The sequence below is a fragment of the Zalophus californianus genome, chromosome 2, assembly GCF_009762305.2.
Source record: "Zalophus californianus isolate mZalCal1 chromosome 2, mZalCal1.pri.v2, whole genome shotgun sequence".
Lineage (NCBI taxonomy): Eukaryota > Metazoa > Chordata > Mammalia > Carnivora > Otariidae > Zalophus > Zalophus californianus.
In genome coordinates, this window is record NC_045596.1 from 56,516,778 (window position 1) to 56,536,426 (window position 19,649).

Genomic DNA, 19,649 nt, shown 5'->3' on the forward strand with positions numbered 1-19,649 from the left:
AATTGTACCTCCCAGATCCCACTGGTTTGTGCTTAGGTACCTGACACTTCAGAATTTCCTTTCCACATTGTCCCAGTTGTATTTCCAGTGTCTGCATGGATCTTATCCTTGGGTCCATTCTTTCAAGGGAAGGTCATATCTCTGATATATGTACCTCTAGATCTAGGCTAGGGGGTAGTCAGATGGCAGCAGTTTGTGAGGGTGTCTGGCCATGGCCTATATAAACCAGCCAGGTGTCACACTCCTGCAAGTGAGGCCCCTTGAAGTGCAGGGTGGAGCTGGGGGTTTGGAAGATCAGGGAAATTTGCTGAGGGTCAGGGACAGGCTCTCCTCATGTTACTACTTCCCAGTGTAGAATACTGAGGAATTTTGAGAATTCTAAATTTGATTCTGTTTTCGTGCTCACTGTGAAGGCACATTTGTCAAGGTGGGGAAATAGAACATGTTTTATTTAACAGTGTATTAGCTTAATGTAAAATTTAATAGTAATAGTCATATATATATCCATTTGTGTTCTTAGTCCAGATCCCACAAATCTTAGGGGTAGGTTTGCTCTTAATGCCCCTAATGCTTCTCCCCAGTATTTACTATAGTGGTTGGCATATGATCATGTTAATAAATGACCGAAAATGAGAGCTCAGAATGCCCCACTATGGCAGAAGATCAGAAGTATAGACAGTCGATATTTATTAGCCTTACAATTTTATAGTTTTGGGGAAATCTATTCAGAACTGAACTTCAGAATGACAGGGGTGGAATTTTAAAGAAGCAAAAATTAAATCCAGGCTTCCTAATTTGTTTCTTATAGGACTTTACACGTTACTCACCTTATTCTCATACCCCATTTCATGATCGTTTGCAGGTGTTAACTCTTTCACTCTTCTTATAATGCTGAAATTTGCCTGAGATGCTAGATTTTTTGGTCCCCATTTGGCTGACTATATATAAATGATACTCAGGTTATTCCCTTTTAACAAGAAGCAGCACTCCCACTTACTGTTATGCCAGGGATTACATGAAGTGGTTAACACACAGTATCACATTTAGTCCCCACAGTAATTTTATGAGGTAGGGGGATTTACTCTAATATTATAATAGACATGTACAACATAATATCCAAAGTGCTTAAGTGATTTGTCTAAGGAAGACAGAGCTAGGGAAGAGAAAAACATTGTATTGAAAAAAAGATTAGACTTTTATTTACTTTGAAAGCTAATTTCCAACAAATGTTAATAGAAATCTGCTTTGGAATGAGATGTAAATAATACGTCTTTACTATTTTTTCCTGTCTTTATCATGCATAGGAATTCAACCTTATTGATAGAAGAGAACTTGCACCACTCCAAGAACTGATTGAAAAACTCACCTCAAAGGACAGATAAAAGGATGAAGAGCTGTGCAAGTTGTTCCTCAAATGAAGTGTGTGGAGTGTATATGGATTTTGTTGTGTTTTATTTTTATCTTGATCGTTTTTGTCCTAGGTTTGGGGTGCCTGTTTGGGTTAGTTTTTCTTTATTCTGAATAAATGAAACCATATTCTATTGCTAGAGGAAGCCAAGAACCATTCTCTATATATTTGATAGGGGTAAATTTTGTCTTAGTGGCATACAGTTTTTTTTTTTTTTTTTTTTGGTTTGATTACTTGCAAAATTTTTGATAATACTGTGTGTTGAAAGAAAATGCTTACTTGATTGGACTGCTGATGGATGGGGGTTCTGTGTTGTTGTGGCCAATTTTTGAACTCCCCAAAAGACTTACGTTTTTAAGTGCCTTTGGCAGGCTTACTTCTGAGGTGCAGAGCACAGACATAGAACTGAACAGGGCTTGAAATATTAGGAATACTACCCAGGGCACTTACTGATGCATGTTTTAAAATATCTATGATAAAAGCCATAGTTTACCTAAATTGGTGATCTCTAGCTTTTACTACATTGAAGAAATATAATTTGTAAACGTGTGCATGTAGAACATAAAAAATTAGTATTTTTGATATTGGTGGTAATTCTGTTCAACAAATGCTTAAAGTTCTACAAGCAGGTCTTTTTCCATCTCTTGATATCTGTGATACTGAAACTTGAGGATGTTGACGTGTAATACCTGTTGCATTTTAGCTTCTTTCTACATGTTAACTGCACTGTGGGTGTGAAAATCAGGTTATATATAGGTTTGCCAACTTCAGAGGTGATGCTGAACTGTGAGGTTTCTTAGCAATTGCCAAATGAGCCATAAGTCTACAGAATTCCCTTCTACTTTGAAGAGGAGGGGATGGATAGGAGTGTGTGTTTGGTTGGGAGGGTTAATTTGTATGGGGAGCTATAGATGGGATTAAGTATGGTGAGTCAAGTTCAAAAAGTCTTGTCTTAAAATCCTTGAATAGAGTGGCATGAAGATTTTAATTTCTTGTAAACAAAGTCTTAGAGACTTCCTTTTAGGAATCAACTTCCATGAGAAGTTAAAAATAAATTATTAATTTTAGGGTAGACATTAAACATGGAATTTAAGGACTATTTGGGGAAATTGATCATGCTCCAGCAGTCCCATTCAGTGAATGGAGCTGGTGTTTGCCTGTCATTTTAAAATGATACAGTACCTTCTTTGCTTATGATAGGCCCAATTTGAAGCATTCTGACTTCTAATTTTTCCACTGTGAAAGGAAATCTTTTTCTTTTCAGTGATACCAGACAATGAAAGTGCTAATTCAGTAGTATTAACTTTTGCATTTTATTTGTCATGACTGTCTAGTGAATTATTCCCGTGAGTAAAAAGTTCAGAAACTTAGTTTTTAAAATAATGTTAGCATTTTTTACTTCAGTTTTATTCTCAAGAAATATCTTTTTCAGACTTCCAGTTTTAATTTTGTCATTTCTAGTAAATCTCTTTCCTTCAGTTACCTATATATAACTCTTCCTTCAGTTTGAAATACACACCTTTTTCCTTGTAGAGTAGACATCTTGTTCTGAAATTATATAGACTAAAAATGGTCACGAGGAAAGAATCTTATGAAATCAGTTTGTTTTGCCATAACAAGGAGAGCAGTGATACAATTTAATTCCATTGCAATTATCACTAGGAACTGCCTTTTTCTCCATTTCATTTCTAACAATCATTCTCCAAGTACCAATAGTAGAAGTAACAGGAGAGCCTGGCAGAGGCAAATATATTGGACACGTATTGGTAATGTGTATGAGAACAAGCTGATTTCCTTAAAACAAATCTTTTATTATCCAGATAGGTAATATCAGCCACTATGGTTGATTCAAAAATAAAATTTGGTGTCCAATAATTTTGAGTCCTATTTATTTATGAAAATGAAGCACGTGGTTTTTCAAGTAGTCTTCCATACTGAATTTGACTTTATATCAACCCAGTAACAAAGGGGTTGCAATAGCCAAGTGTAGAGAATAGTGAAAAATTGTTCTTGCTCTTTTTAAGCCTTACACAGTAGTACACTGTAAAAGCGGAAAAAATGTTTCTATAAATTAATGTTTAGTAGTAGGCCCTACTTTCCTACTGTATGTAGATAGGAGTTTGTTGTCACTGTGTCAGAATCTCAGGTGCCTGCTTCTGAGTATTCCTTTCAACAGAGGTATTATTAGGAAGTAAGGAGATGTGTAAGTGTATATATGGTAACAAAGTAGAGAAGTTCTCCCAGGGAGAGGCCTGGAACTGTACATGGTGTTACATGGCTATAGGTAAGGAAACACTCACCAGAGCATGTGAGAAATAACTGATTTATCAAAACATTGATTAGTTCCCATGAGCATTAGTAAGATGCCCTTTATAGAATAAGGATCAAATCTTGGTTTTACAGCAGAGTTTGCTTATAATTGTGTATTAGATTCTTTCCAGATCTCTTAATTTATAAATAAGCAAGATAATGATTTTCCCCCTTGCTCTTTATACAGAGACATAAAGCAAAAGTTGGTTTTCTCATCCACTAATAAAAGCATAAAATATAAAATAGTAAGTTAACATAGTATTGTCACAGTGCTTTGGTTAAATTTGAAATGAAGCAAGTTTTAGGAATGATTTTAAATGATGGAGTAATGGTGGTGGAGAGAAATTAATAACAGAGTGAAAATCTTGTACTAAGCAGTAGATGGTGCTACTGGATTTCATTTGCTGACTTGATTATTTTGTTTCCCATAAAAATCATGGCATTAGACTGCATTAAAACAGTAGCACGTGTTAGTTTAGCTGGAAGAGGCTTTGGTGGTCAGTTTACTTTGAATTGAAAGATTTTAGATTGCTCTTTCTCCGTTCGTCATTTGTAAATTCTAAAGGGTCAGCATAAAATGTATTAGGTGGGAGAAGACAGGTTTAGTGTATAATATATCTCAGATTGAGTTACTGCCTGGCTTATCAGGAAAGATAAAACACTACAATCTCTTATCTTCAGGAAATACAGATGGTGTGGATATTTATATTTTACATGTAATCACCAAACTCCATTTTATGTATTAGCATTTTCCTTGCTTACGGGAAAATAGCAAAATGACATTTCTTTTATACCTTTATGTACACCCTCTCTGAGAGAGGTTTTGATAACCACTGAAATGGTAAAATATGTGAGATACAATTATTAAGTTGTAGGGCTTTCTTTTAAAATAAGTATGTCATACCTTAAACATCCAAATGAGAGTTGATCTTCAGAGTGGTTCCTGGGGGAGCACTGCTCTTACCAGCTATGTTTTGAAGCTGTAATGTTTTTGGAACATTTTTAGAGATGCCTTGAGAATTGGTTTATGACTATGCAAGAAAATTTATTTCATCATTTTAGTTGCACTGAAAACTTTTGGCAGCTTAATATGACCTATCTATCTCAGCCACCAAACCAACTCTACTTTGCTGGTTTCTTAGGACTAAACCATTAGGGAAGTTCAAAAGACTGCCATAGGTTCTAAATTTGCAGGAGAGAACATTTTGAGCATTGGTAGCATCATTTAATAAAGGAATAGTTTCTTGATGTCACTACTTTGAAGTAGTATCATTTGGATGTATAGGTTTTATTTAATTTTTAAAAATTTAGTTTAATTACCTTACAGCTAAATATACTAATTAAAAAAAATCAAAGTTTATCTCTTGTTTTCTACTTTTGTTTCTTTCCCTGATAACTTTTGAATTTTATCTCAACTACTGTAGGATAGTTTTGATTGAAGGGATAGTAAGAAAAAATGGATCCAATGTTTAAGATAGAAGTAGCTTAAGGTAACAACAGCCTTTACTTTTTAAACATATTTTCACTCAAATGAACAAAAGAATTTAAAGCCTGCAGAACATTGTACAAAGAAATTGGAATAAATTTTATATAATAATGATGCTGAATTTTAAGCCTGCATATCACAGATAAAATATTTAAAATTGTATAATCATTTCATACATTGTTTATAACTTTAAAATTTTGAATGTCTTTTTAAAAGTTGTGGGACCAGAAGTATATTTGTAATTTGAAAATGTGACTGCATACCAAGGGGAAAACTGATTTTGAAACTTAATCTGAAATTCTAAAGAACAGACCTAATTTTTAGAAACGCTATTCTGGATCTGTACTTTAAGAACAACTCCTAAAATAACAAATAGTAGAGTTTTGTCATAATGTTAAGATTCACCCATAGGAATTACTGTTTTTTAGTATCAGTGTAATGGTGTATGAGATTAATATTTAGAGGTAAAGATATGTCAAGATTTAATGGAAAAGTTTAAGATACAGCAATTCTGACTGTAAACAATTTGAATTTTTAAGATGTTTCTAATGAGTTAATCATAGAGAATAATTTATTTTAAAGGTATAATACTGTGTTCCACGTCTTCCATTTATAGCTGAACTGGTACTTAAATTTTGACAAAAGAGAGAAAATACAGATTAAAATACTGAATAATCTCAGTTTTGCAAGTATGATGCAAGTTCTTTTTCTGCATGTAATGCTGTGCAATAGAAAATTTTAGATTACAGTTCTCAAAGATACTGAAATCACTGGCCTTTTTTGATTCTATGTTTGTCATCTCCTTTTCCTTAAGTTACTTCTTACGCTGTTGACTTACCACCTCCCAACCTCCCCATCGCACTAAGAAAACAAAGTAGGTTGATTGTGTGGGTCCTCCTTGTTAGTGATTCTGAGGTACTTTCTATCAATACATTGACAGAAGTGTTGGAAGGTGCAACATATATAAGCATTTTTGGTTTGTTTGGTTGACAGCTTCATTTAAATTGTGTCACTAAACCCGAGATTATTAGTGATTTAAAATTTCTGTTAATATTTAATTTTTCTTCTGTGTATTAAATTCTTATGTTGGTGTTTTGCACATGTTTTCATTTTTATTTTGTTCTGAAATACTTGTGCAGTTTGTAAAATAGATTAGTGCATTTTCATGTTAAGAACATGTTTCTCCTTAAATTGTTCTGCAGAGATAACTATTTTTAGGGGGAATAGTTTTTTACAGCCACTAGATTGTATTTGTTATTTTTGTACATGCATAACTAAGGTGGTAAGGGCCCTAATCCTGTGGGGAACACTTAACTTTGTTCTATTTGAAATTTTCCTATACATTATTACTTAAAATTATCAAAGAACTGTCATGAAATCTAGTTGAGAGATAATACAATAAACATGACAAGACTTAAAAGTTGGATAGAGATCATTTCTGAGGACAAAAGCTGAATACTGCCAGTGCCATATAATGGAAGCATAGTGGCAGCATTCACACAGTGTAAATAATGCAGAGAATGCAAAAGACAGGGATCCTGCTCTCGTGGAGATACACCGTTTTTCTCTATTTTAAGTAGCTGGATGGGGAAAAATGGTCTAAAATATGAAATGCAACATGAACACTATATTGAAAACTGTGCCAAGATTACTCAAATTCTAGTCATTACTGATCAAAGTTTAACTGCTTCATCATTTCATTTTAAAAGGGGATACTGAATGTCAGAAAATCTGTCATACGTTTAATTGAGAGATGTAAATAATGTATACAGACTTGTATGTGATGGGACGGGAAATATTTAAATTCTAGGTTTTTTTTTTTAAAGGAAGAAACTGAATGTTTATTTAAAAAATTAATAAATAGTTATGTTTGGCCATGAATACTGACTGCATTACTGATTATTTTGGCTGTAGATGTTCTCACATTAAACACATTCCTAGGGAAATACTGAAAGTATGGAATATGTTGGACATTTAAAATTTGTTAGGCATTATTTTAAAGATTCATTTATTTTAGAGAGAGTGCACATGCATGCGTGCATGTGAGTTGGAGGATGGGCAGAGAGAGAGAGACTCTTGAAGCAGACTCCCTGCTGAACGTGGAGCCCAGCATGGGGCTCCATCCCACAACCCATGAGATCATGACCTGAGCTGAAACAAAGAGCCAGATACTTAACCGACTGAGCCACCCAGGTGTCCCTGTTAGGCATTATTTTTAATAAGGTTCACAACCACCCCAGAGGTTAGTATCTCATTGTCTTACATACTAGAAAACTGAAGCTCAGGAATTGTATAAATCCCTGATTAGGACTAGGATTTAAAAACCCATATAGGCTTGACCTTGAAGCCAATGCTTGTGTTTGTTTTCTTTAAACATTCTACTGCCGTGAGAACAGTTAGCAAAATAATTATTTGTTGGTCTTTCTATCAAGCTTTTATCTAATATTTTGGTTTCATTATAGGCCATTAAAGAATATTAATAAGCAGTATTGGAGGATCTTCATTTTGCCCTGATACCTAAATTCCAAAAGGAACTGTATATTTTATTCTCAGAGTGTCATTATTTAGAGATATTTATGTTTAGAGGCATTTGTGTTTGGACAATCAGGTCCACACTCGCCCAGCGTCACTAATTGGTATTGTAGAAAAGATTAGGAGTAGAAATACTAGTCCATGCTGATTTGATTTGTGCCTGCATACTTTAAATAAAAACACCTTATTATTTTGCACATACAGTATCTACAAAGCATCCGTGTATAAAGAAATACATACCCATGTAAAAATTAACTATATTTTGGTAATTAGGTTCATTTGCCTCTATTGTACTAAATTTAAATAATTAATTCTTCATTATGTAATATTACTTGGATTGATGAATTTTGGTATCAAGTTCTAAATATTCCTTTAAGCAACCATGTTTAATGTTATACTCCTGTTTTAAACAGCTTAATGAGTACAATGTCACATTTTCTTGATGACCTAAGTTTACAAGCATGCAGTGTAATACAGGTTCCTTTGATAAGGAGCTATATAGGACTGATGGCTCCCTGCTATGCCCTTCTAGCTTATTTTGCTATTGCACTTCAGATTTGCTGGAAGCGCCTGACTCCCCACTCTTGCTTTTATGATGCCTTCTGCATTCATGTGTTTCTAGGCAATAATGAAGGTTGCAAGGAGTATATTATAACCAAGCTTATTAAGCCAATAAATATCATTTTACAGAAGTTGTTGGGTTTGTGTGTACAAATGCATGGGCTGTAACCACTACTTACCAGTGTTCAGGGACTCTTTTTTTTTTTTTTTTTTGCCTTTGTTCTCATTTTCTGAGTTGGTTTAGAGTTTTCTTAATAAACCTCTATGTCAAGATCCTGTCCTTAGTTATACCAGCATTCCCACAGAAGAAAAGGAATTCCCAGATTGAAGTAGTTGTAAAATTTCTGACAAGAAACGGTGAAGATGGTAGCATGCTCCTGACTGGCTGGGTGTTCTGATACCCTGTCTTTTATCTGCAATTCCAAAATCTGAAAAGCTTGGAAAACAAAGTATTTTCCTGAATTTAGTGCAAACTTAACCTGTTCTGAAGTTAATAGTTTTTATCCCACCTAATGTGAAATCTGTGTTTCACTGCAAATTATCTGTGTATTTAACACCTCTGCAGGAGGGTAAGGGATGGTTATATGTACTACAGGATTCTAAATTTAAAATCCAAGAATTTTTGCATTCTGAAACATCTGGCTGCAAAAGCGTTTCAGATAAGGGGTTGTGGATAAAAAGGAATTTTTTTTCAAGATTTTATTTTATTATTTTTTTTTTTTTTAAAGATTTTACTTATTTATTTGACAGAGAAGGAGAGAGAGAGCACACAAGCAGAGGCAGAGGGAGAAGGAGACTCCCCACTGAGCAGGGAGCCTGATGCGGGACTCGATCCCAGCACCCTGGGATCATGACCTGAGCCGAAGGCAGATGCTTAACGACTGAGCCACCCAGGCGCCCCAAGATTTTATTTTAGAGAGAGAGTGCGAGAAGGAGGAACAGAGGAGGAAAGAATCTCAAGCAGACTCTGGGCCAAGCCCGGAGCCCAACACAGGGCTTGATCTCACGACCCTGAGATCACGACCTGAGCTGAAACCAAGAGAGTCACTTAATTGACTGAGCCACCGAGGCGCCCCAAAAATCAAGGAGATTTTAAAAGTGCTTTTCTCTTATCTCTAACTTGTATTATCCAAAGGTTATTTAGGAAAATGGTAAATTATGCTGAACCTGATGCCAGGAAAGCTGGGTTTCTCTCATTCCCCCATCGACTTCATATTTTTAAGGAACACTTTCAAGCTTTGAGGAACTCAAGTTCTCACAGCCAGAATCTGGCAGAGCTGGAATTTGAAACCAGTTTTTTAATTTTCCACTGCTTAAACCTCTCAATCTCGGCATTATACTACTTTTCTTTTGTGGCAACCACACGGGTATTCCTGTTCCTCAAACCTACACATCTTTATCAGTTCCATATGGAATTTCTTCCTTTTCTTCTACTTTCCTCCTGTTTGAAGGTCTCATTCACCCTGCCTTACTCCTCTCTCTCTACTGCCAATATCTTTACCATTTCATGGGTTTTCTAAGCTTGGGTGTGGAATATCAACACCCCGTGGCTTCCCTGGCTTCCTTGCCATCCCTGATGACAAGCGTTCAGGCTTTTTCATTTCAAGGATCCTGCTACTAATCACTAGGGGGATAAACAAAAGTAATAAAATAATTACAGGGATGTTAACAAAATGATTTTTGCTGTTTTTTTCTAGAATTCCCCATGAATTCACATTTTGATTTCTGCCTTCTGTTTCTCAGAATGGATTCACCATTTACACCCCTTCTGACTCTACCATTAAGATGCATTTCAGGTCTGATGGTAATTGCAAGGTAAAAAAAGTAACACGGCCTTTGGTTTCTGTAGACCATTTGAACTCAGGAACTTCTAGACTGGGTAGTGTGTTTACTAGATCTTTGCCAAGATTAAAAATGATTCTGGGTGGGTTTTTTTTTTTTTTTAAGATTTTATTTATTTGACAGAGACAGAAGAGAGGGAACACAAGCAGGGGGAGTGGGAGAGGGAGAAGCAGGCCCCCCGCGGAGCAGGGAGCCCGAATGCAGAGGCTTGATCCCAGGACCCTGGGGCAATGACCCGAGCCTAAGGCAGCCGCCCCACGACTGAGCTACCCAGGCGCCCCAAATTCTGGGTGTTTCTACACTGCATCTATCCCCAGCTAGATGAGTCTTCTAGCAAAGTTCATGGCACAGAGGTGTGCATTCAAAAATTCAGCATTTGTTAACTATTTGCCAGGTGTAGGGCATGCAAAATTAAGCTATCTATATTCAAGCTGAACAGAAACCCACCCAGTGTGGTAACTTCTGCATAGCATTGTAGGGGCAGAAAATTTTTCCCTTCTTCCCTTCTAAGTTCTTTGCCTGGTCTAATAGTTACATTGACACAAGACAGGTCAACAGGAGGAAACCAAATTTAATTGTGTGTGTGTATATATATATATATATATATATGAGCTCCATAAACATAGGAAATTCAAAGGAATGACCAAAGTAGGTCATTGTATCTTTTAGACAAACAATAAATTAGCCAGAATTGACAAGACAAAGGGGTTTGGGTTTGGGGTAATAAACTGGGTTTGTTAATAGGCCTTCTCGGCCCTAAATTCCCCATCTGGCCATAAGGAGGCCTTCTACCCTTCTGGTACAGGGAGGATACCTTTCACATAGATTCATCTCCTTTTAGTGGGGACAAAGGAGGGGCAGAGTGGGCTTGCACTATTTCTAAAGTACCTTTACTTAGAAATAATCTGTATGCCGTAGTGGCATATTTTGGAGTGGCATATTCTTTCAACATAAATGGGACTCAAATGGAGACGGGTTTGAGAGACCAGGAAAAGCTTGCTGTGGAGTGGCGTCTGACTGCGTAAATTCCTATCAGATCCACTCACTGCCTTTGGGACTCTGAACAAGTGGTCTCTCAGTGCCTGTTTCCTCACTGATAAATCGGGCTAATGGTGGGACTTCCCGCACTGGACTGCGAGTGAATTCAAGTACAGCTCTCTGAAACAGTGCCTGGCACGCAGCAGGAGTGCCATACATTTCCTGATGGCTGGGGTGCCCGGCGGCACTTTAGCCTGATGGTTGTCCTCCAGGCTGGCTACACAGGGTAACCCGTTTGATTTTTCCACCTCACACAGTTTCCCAGCCAGTTCTGTTCCAGACGCTCTCTTTACCTTCCACAGGCCCCACTGGGAAGGCCAGTTCTCCAAAGTCGGGGCCGGCCCACACCTGGTGACGAAGGCGGGTGGCATCCCCTGCCCTCGCTCGCCCTCCAGCTTCGGCGGTCACCCTTGGTTCCACAGGCCTCCGGAACCCCCGCCCCGAACCCCGGGAAGAGGCGCGCCACTGCGCGCGCGGACCCTCCCTATGCTCCCGCGTGATCCGACGTGCTGGGTGCGCCCGCAGAGGCCCCGCCCGCGGCGTCGAAGGCGGAGGGGCCGCAGGAGGCTTCGCCAGCTGGGGGAGAGGGAAGGGGCGTGGCTTCCCGGCTGGGCGGGCGGCCGCGCCGCAGTCCCGCCCCCATCGGCAGCTGACTCCGCGCGCCAAAATCAAACCCCAGGACCCGCCGGCTGGAGAACCTCCTGCAGACTGAAGCTCAGCTTGCGTGTCAGGTCACGTTCGGCAGTGGCGCGAGCATCAGCGCGCGCACCTGTGGCCACTTCCCAGCCCTCCTTGCTGGATGCGCTCGGGGCCGCCACAAGACCAGAATGGCCACCCCACCGAAGAGGAGCTGCCCATCTCCCGCGACCGGCTCTGAGGGGACCCGCATCAAGAAAATTGCCATCGAAGGGAACATCGGTAAGGAGCCTCGGGAAATGTTCCCAAAGCAGGGGGAGCCGCGGCGGCGGCCCAGCGCTCCTTCGCTGCATCTCTGCTGCTCCTCACTGAGGGCTTTCTTCCAGCCTGGCTATGTGAATGCGGACACGGCTTCGAATTCCCTTCGCTCCTAAATCATTTTGCCCTGTCCTGCCCAGCTTCTGTCCCGTTCCCCGAGGGTGGCGGTGGCCCCGGGGCGCCCGGGCCTTCAGGCCTCGTTAAGGTGCACCTTGGGCCAGTTTCCTCCCCTTGATGGGATTGCGCAAAGGGAAGGGTTTTTGTTTTTGGTTTTGGTTTTGTATTTGTATTGAGGGTGTGTGTGTGTGTTCTTGAGGTGTAATTTACATACATTAAATTATCCTTTTTTTAGGTGTTCTCTTCAATGAGGTATGACAAACATATAATGCTCTTTTACTACCACCATGATCAAGATTCAGTACATTTTTATCACCTCAAAAAGTTCCCTGGTGCTCTTTTGTAGTCAGGTCCCTCTGCATTCCTACCCCTTGGCAACCACTGATCTGGTTTGTCTCTGTAAGTTTTGCCTTTTTCCAGAATGTCATATAAATGGAACGACAGAGTATGTAGCCTTTTGTGTCTCGCTTCTTTTATTTAGCATAACGCTTCTTTTATTTTAGCATATTGCTTGTATTTGTAGTTCTCTTTTTTTGCTGAGTAGTATTCCATTGCATGGATATACCAGTTTATCTCTTCCCAGTTGTGAACATTTGGATGGTTTCCTTTTTTTTTTTTTTAAAGATTTTATTTATTTATTTGACAGAGAGAGACAGCGAGAGAGGGAACACAAGCAGGGGGAGTGGGAGAGGGAGAAGCAGGCTTCCCGCGGAGCAGGGAGCCTTAGGCGGGGCTGGATCCCAGGACCCTGAGATCATGACCTGAGCCGAAGGCAGAGCTTAACGACTGAGCTACCCAGGGGCCCCAAGGGAAGAGTTTTTTTAATGATCTTAATATCATGGCATTCCTCACCCCTGCACCCACATCCAAGTAAACACTGGCTTATGATTCAAAGACCAGTACTGTTTATGTTCCTAACCCAGATGAGGGTAGACTATACCATCCATGTCATTTTGCAAGGTACGTCTGAACTTAGATTCTTCTGTATTTCCTACCACAGGAAACCTATGCCTGACACTTCCTGTTCTGATAGAATTTTTTTGGCTCCAAGTTGGGTACTGGCCATTCATGCATACAGCAAATGTTTTTTAATTCTTACCACTTTCAAAGCTCTTGTACTTCTTTAAAAAGATGGGGCAAAGCAGATGCTATAGCAGCATTCCAAAGAGTAGAAAATTGCTGAACACGCTCTTAAAGAGGAGATCTTGTTGCCTTTCAACAGTATTCAGGCACCAGTGTAAAAGATCCCTATAATAAACTCTCATTTCCTCTTAGGATAAGTTCTTTGAAGTTGAATGTTTACTAGTGGGGTTCCTCATAGTTACATATTGGGTAAAGAAGAACATATGTAAAGGAGGAAGTGGTTGAGCAGCCATTTCAAAAGTAAATTTAAATGAACAACCCTTCAGATCAATACCACAATGAATTAATCCTCTTCCCTTTCTTAAATCCAATTAAGCAACATATCATATCTAGAAAGTTACTACTCCCCAAGCATCTTTAATCTTCCCAGCACCTGAAATAATTTCCTGATATGTCACCCCATCTCCAGTTTCTCTTAACTAGCTCCAGAGCAGACTTTCTATATACAAATCTAATTGTGTTATCCCCTACTTAAAATTCTCTGATTTCTCCATTATCTACACTGGAAGGAGTTTCAAACTGGTGGCTTGCATTTGCACAGTAGTGGCCTGCATAGATTTGAAAAAAAAAAATTTAATGAATTGCTAGCATTTAAAAATTTTGAGATTTCTTGTGAACATCTAGATTCTTGGCATTTCTTAAAATATCTGAAGATCTGGTAACGCTGGACGTTTGTTTCTGTAAGATATCAATTTGCTATTTAGATGGGTTATGTTCCTTACCACTTACTGTCTTCCTGACGCTGAGGCTTTGTCAGTTGCTGTTAATGTGCTAGCACTGTTGTTCCTGTCCCTTCCACCTTATTTGCCAGACCCAAATAAGTATAAATGTACAGATTGCTAATATGTGTGTAGAAGACTATTTAGTGATTCCTAGAACTTAAACTTTAACTGGTCATTTTAGTTTTATACTCAGTAACTTATCTTCTCATGTTCTCTGTTACTAAAATACTCCCTTGTGTTAGATTTATGGAGGCCTTACCTGCTTCTTTTTATCTTAATAGTTTGTATAGATGATTTTTGGCATCATAATACCTGGTTGGCATTAGTAATTCTGTTAGGTCCCATGACTTTTAAAGTATTAACATCAGTGTCTTTGGTCCTTGTTCTCCTTTGCTTTCATAGAATATTAATTTATTAATTGGCTTATTTTCTAGCTCCACACTTTCCCCCCAAAAAGCTAACGAACTAGATATTAATCTGATTGGGAACTACAGGTAACTGTTGTTACTCTGCTTGAACTGAAGAGTAATTTTAAAGAATAGCTGTTTTTGCTCTTAAAATTTTGGAGTATGACCACATGAAATTTTTCTGTTTGTAGGCATGTCAGAAGACAGGTGAATGTTCTAGCTTTAAATGCTTTCAGACTCTGGCTAATGCCTGATTTTTTTCATGTGTTCCTTGGATCCTCTTTCTTTTTTCTTTTTTTTTTTAAAGATTTTACTTACTTGTCAGAGAGAGAGAGGGAGCACAAGCAGGGGGAGCGGCAGGCTCCCCACTGAGCAGGGAGCCCCATGTGGGACTCGATCCCAGGACGCTGGGATCATGACCTGAGCCAAAGGCAGACACTTAACCAACTGAGCCACCCAGGTGTCCAGATTGGATCCTCTTTCTGAACATCATGTTTTCCTTTCCTTCTTCCATCTAGCTCAGTCAGTGTCCAGTGATCATTTTAATTGCTTCTGCTTACCATTCTAAATGCTCCATACGAAATCTGTGGTCACCAGTCTTTTTCCCATGATTAAATCTAATGGTCATCTAGTTTATCCTTAACACCTTTTCTCCTATCCTGTGGGGATGACTTTGTTTTGCTTCTCAGCAGTTCTCTGTTCTATGTTACCTTCTTATTGACCCCCTTCCTCCCCATCCCTGTTTTTGCTCTATGTGTGCTCTTTTAAAAAAAAATTTTTTTTTATTTACTTGAGAGAGAAAGTGGGGGAGCGGGGCAGAGGGAGAGAATCTTCAAGCAGACTCCCCACTGAGCTTGATTCTTGACATGGGGCTTGATCCCATGACCCATGAGATCATGACTTGAGCCAAAACCAAGAGTCAGACACTCAACCGACTGAGCTACCCAGGTGTCCCTCTACATGTGATCTGTTAAAGTTCTGTTTTTTTTCTTCTTTTTATTGCCTATGTAATGTCCTAGGTTTGAATATAGTCATTCAGGTCAAAAGTAAGTTCTTTTTACCCTCTTTGGATCCCGTTTTATAAGGATGAGGAAGCTTTCCTTGTAAGCTTGTAGAAGCTGCTTTTTTATATTTTAATCTATGTGTGTGTATTTTTATATACATATGGAGAGAAAAAGAGAGCGAGAAAGAGAATACATCATGTTGACCAGAGGTGTCTAATATAACCACTTTTGGTGACTTCAGATAGGAAGGGTGTGGTGGTCATTGGGAGTGTTGCTACACCCTGTAAAATTCTAGGTCAAGACTTTCCCTACTATTAAATGGAATGTATTCCCAAGTAATATTAAAATAGTGAATAGAGTATGTCCTGATTATACCTGAACTATTTCCGTTATTTTCCCTATAGGTGTCTCAGAAACTAGTGAATGATCAGGGAGAAGCAAAGTACATACAACTTTTTTTTAAAGGGTTGGATAAGTGCACAGAACCATGAAAGTGAAGCAGAGAAAGCATGGCTATTCCTTATAAGGGTCTTTGCAAAAATGTTTTTATAATTTCTGTTAGGTACTATGGCTTAATGTTGTATAGTTATACAATTAGTGTCATATAATCATACTAATTCTCTTTGTAAAACTCTAGGTACTGGATACATCTTTATATTGATTTTATAGTTCATTTGGCTGTTTCTAAGTTGGTTTTAGATAGAAAGATTTAAGTTTGTAAACAGAGAATAGAGCCAGTAGACAGAAAAATTTTGAAAATGCAAGAGCCTATAATGATTGTCACTGTACTCATAGCTTGTTTATCACAACAATTTCCATAAAGAGGGTATCATTATTATTTCCATTGTATTATGAAGAAACAGGCTCAGAGAGATTCAGTGACTTGCCCAAAATCACATATCTAATTAAGTGGGAGCATAGCCTTACCTGTTTCCCAAGTTATCTCTGATTACTTGGTTAAGGAAAGAGACCTGATTTTTTTTTCTGCCGCAACATGTTGCCTACAGTTTCACCAGATTTTAAATTCTTCTATTCCGTGGCTTTGATAAACTGAAAACAGTAACAAATGTGCCTAATACAAGTGTGTAGGGACCCTTTTAGTTTTCACTGAAACAAATCTAAAGAGAAAGTTTGGGAAATTGAATATTTTTGTTTTTTGTATTGTTTGCTAGTATAAATTTTGAAAAAGCTGATGTCTGTTTTGACTTTTTCTTTTTTTTCCCTAAGTCTCCTTCTTCAATTTTCCTTTTCCTCTCACAACAGCTTCAGGGAAAACAACATTTGTGAATATCCTAAAACAGGTCTGCGAGGATTGGGAGGTGGTTCCTGAACCTGTTGCCAGGTGGTGCAATGTTCAAAGTGCTCAAGGTGACTGTGAGGTATGAAAACAATATTAACTAAATAAAATAAATATCTATTGCTTTAGAGGACCAGTGGTATTTAACCTTTTGGGTTTTTTGGGTTTTTTTCCCTAATAAAATTTTCAAATCTAGCTTTAAGTCTGTATCTTCATCTTCATACATGGATGTTTGTGTATATGTATGTGTGTGTATAAACATTCATTGAGCTATGCACTTAAGATTTATGTACTCGTTGCATCTAAGTAGAATTTTAAGAGTTTTTAAAAATTAATTAAAAAGTTAAAAAAAATCTAATTGCAAATTAAATTCCTTGAGTAGCTTTTTACATTTTGTTTAAAAACAAGCGAACAAGGAAAACAAAGACCAAAAAAACTAACCAGTAACTGAATTTTATTAGTTTACCTTTTTTTTTGATAAAGATTTCATTTATTTATTTGAAAGAGAGAGAGAGACTGAGAAAGCAGGAACGGGGAGGAGAGGGAGAAGCAGGCTCCCCACTGAGCAGCCCCCCCCCCCATATGGGGCTCGATCCCAGGATCCTGAGATCATGACCTGAGCCGAAGGTAGCCGCTTAAACGACTGAGCCAGCCAGGTGCCCCTATCAGTTTACCTTTTGAGCCTTTTGTATTAGAGAGAAGCATTTATCTTCTTATTTCTTTGTACTTTTCATTCTTGCCAGACTTTCACCCTGGACACAACTGTCAATTTCCCAGGACTTTCCATTCTACATTGCAAATAAGAAAGAAGGAATAACAGTTAAATTTCGTATTTTACAGCAAAATTTTTTATTGTGTGTGTATGAAGGAAAGAGACCTGATTGCTAAGATTTCATTTCTGGAGAAATGAGACTTGAAATTGAAAGCAGCATAGCAGAAATCTTCAAAATGGAAATGTGTTCTAGAAACTTACTTTGTTAGAATTGAGGAAGATGGAGGATTCAACAAAAATGTCTTTTTTTTCAAATTTAACTGTTGGTATAAGGGAATCTGGGAATAATAATTGAGTATTTAAAATGTAAATCATTAGCGAGATATTCTGTAGACTTTGAGGATATATGGTTTTGAATAACTAAAAATATTTTCTCACACACTGATTTGTCAAGCATAGTTAACTTTAGGGGTGCAGCTTAGTACACTCTGATCCTTGGAATAATCCAGGATTAAATCTTGAAGGGACTTCCTTTCCATATGGACTCCACTTTTTTAAGAAATAGATATTTCAGTCTGGTCTGTGGGGAAAGGCAAGATTAGCCTTAAGTAGAATTTTAAAGTGGGCAAATTTATTTGCTTCTTTCTTTCAACATTTTTTCTTGACACATGATATAACTATAGAAAAGTATAGGAAACTTATGTATAGTTTGAAGAACAATTGGAAAGCTAATCATCAGCCAGGTCAAGAAATAGAATATTACTGATATTCTGGAAGTCCCTGTTTGTCCTTAGGTCACAGTATCTCCTTTCCTAGGGTAACAACTGCTAGGGGTAATCAATCACATAAAATAACTCCTGCAATAATACTTCTGCTTTCTAAAAATAATTTGACTGTATGTGAGTATGTGAACATATCTCTAAGAAATATAATGTAGTTTTGTCTGTTTTTGAATGTTATATAAATGAAATCACCTGTTCGCAATCTTTTTCTTGCTTTTTTTATTAAGTCTATGAAATTTGTCTATATTGTTGCATACAGTTGCAGTTTGTGCATTTTCATTGTCATATAGTATTCAGTTGTATTCACACATGGCTATTTGTCTATTCTATACTTTTGACCAATTTTTGAGTGATGTCTAGTTTAGTTTCTGTAAAAACAGCCCTATTACGAACATGAATCCTGGTGCACGCATGGAAGAGTTTCTCTAGGACTAAGAAGTAAAATCCTTGGTTGGTGGGCCATTTGTATGATGCCTGTTTTCCAAAGTGGTTATTATCCAGTTTCCTAATTTTTGTCATTCTGTTGGGTGTTTAATATCTTTTATGTTTTCAGTTTGTATTTCTTTGGTTGCTTATGAGATTGTGCTCCTTTAATTAATTTATTGCCATTTGGATTTCTTTTGTGAAGTCTCTGTTCAGGTCATTTTGTCATTTTCCTTTGGGTCTTCTGTCTTCCCTCCACTCTGCACTTTTATCTCCCAAAGTGTGTCTTGTGGCCTCTTTCACTGAAGTGCCCTGCCCAGGTTTGCTTACCTTTAGAAATGAGAGATATATATATATATATATATATATATATATATATATATATATATATATATATATATATGGGGTGCCTGAGTGGCTCAGTCGTTAAGTGTCTGCCTTCGGCTCCTGGCTCAGGTCATGATCCTGGGGTCCTGGGATTGAGCCCCGCGGGCTCCCTGCTCAGTGGGAAACATGCTTCTCCCTCTCCCTCGCCCCCTGCTTGTGTTCCCTCTCCCTGCTTCTCCCTCTCCCACTTCCCCTGCTTGTGTTCCCTCTCTCGCTGTGTCTCTGTCAAATAAATAAAATCTTAAAAAAAAAAAGAAATGAGATATATATGTTCTAAAAACACCTCTTTCCCCCTCATTTTTGGGGTAAACTATCAGTGCAGTTATTCCTCAGGTGTTAGGTAGGAAGTAGACAAAGTAAACCAATGTCAGAAATACAGAAGGGATTCTTTCATTGAGAGAATGTTAGACTAGATTGGATTAGTTGACCTCCATTTAAGGTCCATTCTGGTTTTTAGTGTCATAAGCTTCTAACTTATATTCAATATGTATAACTGATTCTTTGGCACATCAAAGGGACATCTC

The 19,649-nt window shown here is 38.0% G+C and overlaps 2 protein-coding genes across 2 annotated transcripts in view; both read left to right on the top strand.

Moving 5' to 3' along the window:
- Positions 1 to 7,085, top strand: part of MOB1B (MOB kinase activator 1B) — a 61,600-nt gene extending 54,515 nt beyond the window's left edge. The window contains exon 6 of the mRNA XM_027598839.2: positions 1,305 to 7,085. Within this exon, the coding sequence (XP_027454640.1) occupies positions 1,305 to 1,382 (78 nt within the window). The 3' untranslated portion in view covers positions 1,383 to 7,085. The remainder of the gene's footprint in view (positions 1 to 1,304) is intronic.
- Positions 7,086 to 11,857: 4,772 nt separating this feature from the next.
- DCK (deoxycytidine kinase) overlaps positions 11,858 to 19,649 on the top strand; it is a 30,852-nt gene continuing 23,060 nt past the window's right edge. Inside the window, exons 1-2 of the mRNA XM_027599117.2 lie at positions 11,858 to 12,095; positions 16,788 to 16,903. Of these exons, the coding sequence (XP_027454918.2) occupies positions 12,005 to 12,095; positions 16,788 to 16,903 (207 nt within the window). The 5' untranslated portion in view covers positions 11,858 to 12,004. The remainder of the gene's footprint in view (positions 12,096 to 16,787; positions 16,904 to 19,649) is intronic.